Source organism: Chiloscyllium plagiosum, chromosome 11 (genome assembly GCF_004010195.1).
Source record: "Chiloscyllium plagiosum isolate BGI_BamShark_2017 chromosome 11, ASM401019v2, whole genome shotgun sequence".
Taxonomy (NCBI): domain Eukaryota; kingdom Metazoa; phylum Chordata; class Chondrichthyes; order Orectolobiformes; family Hemiscylliidae; genus Chiloscyllium; species Chiloscyllium plagiosum.
In genome coordinates, this window is record NC_057720.1 from 58975152 (window position 1) to 58980135 (window position 4984).

General features: G+C 41.3%; 2 protein-coding genes across 2 annotated transcripts in view; both read right to left on the reverse strand.

The window, feature by feature from the left end:
- The window catches only part of LOC122554731 (centromere protein R-like), an 8481-nt gene extending 7509 nt beyond the window's left edge, over nucleotides 1-972 (reverse strand). Inside the window, exon 1 of the mRNA XM_043700109.1 lies at nucleotides 917-972. Coding sequence (XP_043556044.1) covers nucleotides 917-972 — 56 coding nt within the window. The remainder of the gene's footprint in view (nucleotides 1-916) is intronic.
- Nucleotides 973-2718: 1746 nt separating this feature from the next.
- Nucleotides 2719-4984, reverse strand: part of alg6 (ALG6 alpha-1,3-glucosyltransferase) — a 37867-nt gene continuing 35601 nt past the window's right edge. Inside the window, exon 10 of the mRNA XM_043699452.1 lies at nucleotides 2719-2874. Within this exon, the coding sequence (XP_043555387.1) occupies nucleotides 2826-2874 (49 nt within the window). The 3' untranslated portion in view covers nucleotides 2719-2825. The remainder of the gene's footprint in view (nucleotides 2875-4984) is intronic.

Here is a 4984-nt window from a genome sequence, read left to right on the forward strand (position 1 = left end):
TAGAGTTAAAATAGAATGTTTTTTTTCTCAATGTTTGAACTTCAAAAGATTTGGAATGACAGTTTGGGGAATAAGAATGTAGCAAAGCTCTGGTCCATGGAACTCGAGATCACTTTTTAAAAATCCCACCTCCCCCCTCCATTTAGAACACAGAGTAGGCAGTTTTTTTCGCCTTCAGAGGAATGCATATCTTTGGAACTCAGAGGGAAAAGATGATCAATTTAGAGCCCTTAAATATTTTGAAAGAAGAAATGGATAAATTCGTCAAAGCCAAGGGGTGAAAGGTTATTGCAGTATGTGGGAATGCAGATTTGAGGTTACAATCTGATCAGAAATGATCTTATTGAAGGCTCAATGACCTCGGTCTGAGGAGGAATTATTTCTGTCAAATGGTCATGAATCTGTGGAATTCACTGTCCCAGAGTGCAGTGGTCGTCTGGACACTGAAAAGAATTTGAGAAGGAAATGGATATATTTTTAACTTAGTAATGAGTGAAAGGGTTTTGGGGGCAGGCAGGTAAATGGAACTGATGCAGAGGTGTGCCATGACCATGTTGAACAGCAGAGTAATCTTAAAGGGCTGAACTAACTACTCCTACTCCTAGTTTATGTTCTCGGCAGATTCTAACTATCTGTGCACCATTCTTCTCTTAAGCTTCTTACGACGTTCTTCAGTTCCAGATTTTATGGCCATTTATCCAGCCACATAAGTATCGTGAATAATAATTTTCCAAAATCTCCAGATTGAGCCTCACCACTCCAACCTCCCATTGTAACTGAAATGCTTGCATCGAGTATCAGTTTGGTTGTCTTTTTCTCAAATACCAAAATCTGGATATCTTCATTGTGACCAGAAATGCACATACTACTCCAGGTATCATTGTAGTTGTGACTTGTACAGGTTCTTGGGATGTACTTAATCTCTCTGGCTATATCAAGATCCAGCGGACTATCTTTCCCATTCTGGCACATTGTGATATTGGTGTTAATGATATAAACACCAATGTCCCCAAATATATCACATGCTGTGTTTTGTAACCTGGAATTTTATTTTACATTCCTGTTTATTTCCCTTTATTCATCACAGAATTCACCACCTCTCCACCTTTAAATATAAATATCCCTTAAAAACCCATCTCTTGTTTTTACTCTTGATTTTTTAAAACCTTTCAGATCACCTGCAAACTTGGTAGCTTTGTGAGATAGACATGTCATACTGGCCAGAATTTAAAGTTGGCAATGGGGCCCTTGCCTAGCAATGGGATAACCGGTTGGAGCCTTTCTCCAGGAGGCCCAAATACTATTTCAGGTAATTGGATGCTTACCCAGACAGTGTTGGGCCACCCAACTGCTGGGTGGAAACCACGTCCGGGATCTGGTCAATCACAAGGTGGTGGTATGACTGAGGGCGGTAATCCCCATCTGTCTTACAATGGGGCCTACCACAAGGATGGCTGGTGGAACCCCCAAACAGAGGTGAGTGCACCAGCAAGATAGGGAACAGAAGTTGTGATGTGGGGGCGGGAAGAGTTTGGTCCGAAGCAAGGTAGGGAAATGCTACCTGGCTGGGACCTTCGATTGAGCAGAGAATCCATGAATGAATGAACACCATCCCCCTCCCCAAATAGGCTGCTAAAAACTCAGAATGGTTTGCTGGGCAGTCTTGCCAATTGTGAGCCACTGCCTAGTGCTAGTTGAATACCAGCAGTAGTGGATTCATACCTTTAAGTGGATATTTATGGGCTTCAACTGAGTTTTGAACAAGGACACTGCCTGCAAGCCTGCCTGCCTTTGATTTGTTCAGAGGATTTGGAGATCAGCATGTATGTCCTTACTCAATCACATCGCCAACCCACCTGAGGAGAGTTGGGGGCATTATGTTTTGTCAGATCAGTACAAAGCATTTTAGTGTCAGGTGTAAACTGGATTGATGCAAATTAAATGTTCTATAACAGTCTGCATTAGCTCTAACCCCAGAAAACAGCATCAAGCACCACCATGACAATTTACTATCTTATGGTAGTGAGAGATTACTAGGTTAGTTGTAATCTTGAATTATGGGCAATTTAGTGCTGTAAACCTACGTCCAGTAGAAACAATAATGCAGCTCCCCAGTAACCTTCTTTCCAGTCGAAAAACACATATCCCTTTTGGTAGAATTTAATTCTCTAGTCCACAAGAGAAAATACATACAAAATGAAATACCCAACAAACAAAAGATTAAATTTAGCTTATTACAGCATTTTAAAAAAAACTCTTGTGAAGCTTCTAGATCTCAAGTACTGACAATGCATTATGTACCTCCAAGCTGCCATTCTTTGTGTTGAGTGTGTATCAAGTGCAATCTGTCTCCACCTACCATCGACAAGTCTGCACTTTTCACCAGAAGTCAATAGTTAGATAATCTCCTCAGTTGAAAAAGGCATTGAGGTCAATTGCAATGTCCCCAAAGTCACAACAGCTGTGATCAGCTAACTTAAACACATCAAGGGTCACAGCTTCTTAGTCCAAATGTCTCAGCACTACAGGAGGCAGCATATTCACCTGCTGAGTTATTGCAAGCACTTCAAATGACTAAATTTAGAATCACTTGCAGTGAACCGTACTTTTAGATGGAACATACACTACACAAATTTGCCATCCAAGTCATTAAGTTTACTGTGCATATAAAGTATAAGAATTTATAGATTATTGTGAATATTAAATGTGCATACAAGATAAATGAGTAGGTTGTGGTAAATGTTATGTTTAATGTGTGCTGTAGTCCTAGCTTAGTTGTGAGAAAAATAACAGCATTCTAATAAATACATACTTGCTATAAATTATTATTCCTTTTGGTTTTTCTTTCTTGGCCAGCCTATCTGGAATCTCATCCTGAAACCAATTTGGGGATGGAAGAGAATTAGAATAAACTACGTTTCAACCTCTTATCCATTTATATTATTCATTTACAAGATGTCAGTGTCACAGGCTAAGATACAAGTTTTTTCCATTCCCAATTGTTTGAAAGGGTGATGGTGATTTGCTGTGTTGAACCTTAGTAGTCCATGTGGTGTAGGTACACCTACAGTGTTGTTAGGGAGGGAGTTACAGGATGACAGCAAAGGAATGATGGTGTAATTCCAAGTCAGGATGGTGTGAGACTTGGGAGGAGAACTTGCAGGGTATTCCTGTGGATCTGCTGCCCTCATGCTGTTAGATGCTACTGGATGCGGATTTGGAAGATGTTGCCTAAGAAGCCAGAGAGAGTTTTTGCAGTGTATCTTGTCGATGTTGTTATTGTATCCCAGTGGTGGAAGGAGTGAATGTTGAAGGTGTCAGATGAGTACCAAGTAATTAGGCTGCTGTGACCTGGACGGTGTCAAGCTTCTTCAGTGTGGTTGGAGACTTCACTCATTAAGGCAAGTGGAGAATATTCCATCACACTCATTCGTTTTCAGTATCTGCAGTATTTTGCTTTTATCAGATGAGATTGGTTGATTGTGGGATTACTTTGATCTGTCTACTGCACGCTGTTTACACTATTCGGCATGCTGATAGTTCTGTGCAGCTTAATTAGTTTCATACCTCCTTCAGGTGTGCTTAGAGCTGGTCCTGGCATGTCCTCCTGCACTCTTGATTAAAAGTGGGTTGATCTCCTGACTTGATGGCAATGTTAGGGTAGTGGATATGTGGGGTGAACAGCTTAGATTGTTGTGCAATGCAGTTCTGCTGCCACGGATTGCCCGAAGCACATCACAGATGTCCAGTATTGAGTTGCTAGGTCTGCTCAAATCTTGACCAGTCTGTGCAATAGTTCTCTCAGTTTTAGCAAAAGCCCCCCCGTCCCCTCCCCAGCAAGATATTAATAACAAAGACTTTGCACTGTCGACAGTGCTCTGTTGTCAGTTCTTAATGGAATTAAGCAAGACACATGGTCTTTCCAGTTACATTCCTTTTATCAGACATTTTAGGGGTTAGATAGAATGAAGTGGCTTGCATGGCCACTTGAGGGCATTTAAGAATCAAATATGTTGCTGATGACTTTCCTTCTCTAAAGACCATTAGTGAACCAGGCAGCTTTTAATTACAATTAATAACAGTTTCCTGGTCACTATTAGTCTAGCGTTTAATTCTAGATTTAGTAATTGAATTCAAATTTTACCAAATACAATGCTGAGATTCAAATCCATGCCCCAGAGATTTGCCTGGCCTCATGGATGACTAGTGCAGTCAGATTACCACTACACCACCTTCAATGCATCTTAGGTAAACAGATAAACCACTTAAAATGTAAGTTTGCTTGCTGAGCTGGAAGGTTTGTTTTCAGATGTTTCATCACCATACTAGGTAACATCATCAGTGAGCCTCCGGTGAAGCGCTGGTGGTGTGTCCCGCTTTCAATTTATATGTTTAGGTTTCTTTGGGTGGGTGATATCATTTCCAGTTGTTTTTCTCCGGAGGATGGTAGAATGGGTCCAAATTGATGTGTTTATTGATAAAGTTCCGTTTGCTTCAAGGAATTCTCATGTGTCTCTCTGCTTGGCTTGTCTTGGAATGGATGCATTGTCTCAGTCAAAGTGGTGTCCTTCTTTGTCTGTATGCTGGCCACCAGGATATATGAACATCAACTAGCCTCAAAAAGACATGATCCACTATCATTAGTATCACGACATATAGACAAAGAAGGACACCAGTTTGACTGGGACACCACATCTATCCTAGGATGGGCCAAACAGAGACACGCACGAGAATTCCTTGAAGCATGGCATTCCAACCGGAACTCTAACAATAATTTTAACTTTCCAAACATCGACTGGGACTAGATTAGATTAGATTAGATTACTTACAGTGTGGAAACAGGCCCTTCGGCCCAACAAGTCCACACCGCCCCGCCGAAGCGCAACCCACCCATACCCCTACATTTACCCCTTACCTAACACTACGGCAATTTAGTATGGCCAATTCACCTGACCTGCACATCTTTGGACTGTGGGAGGAAACC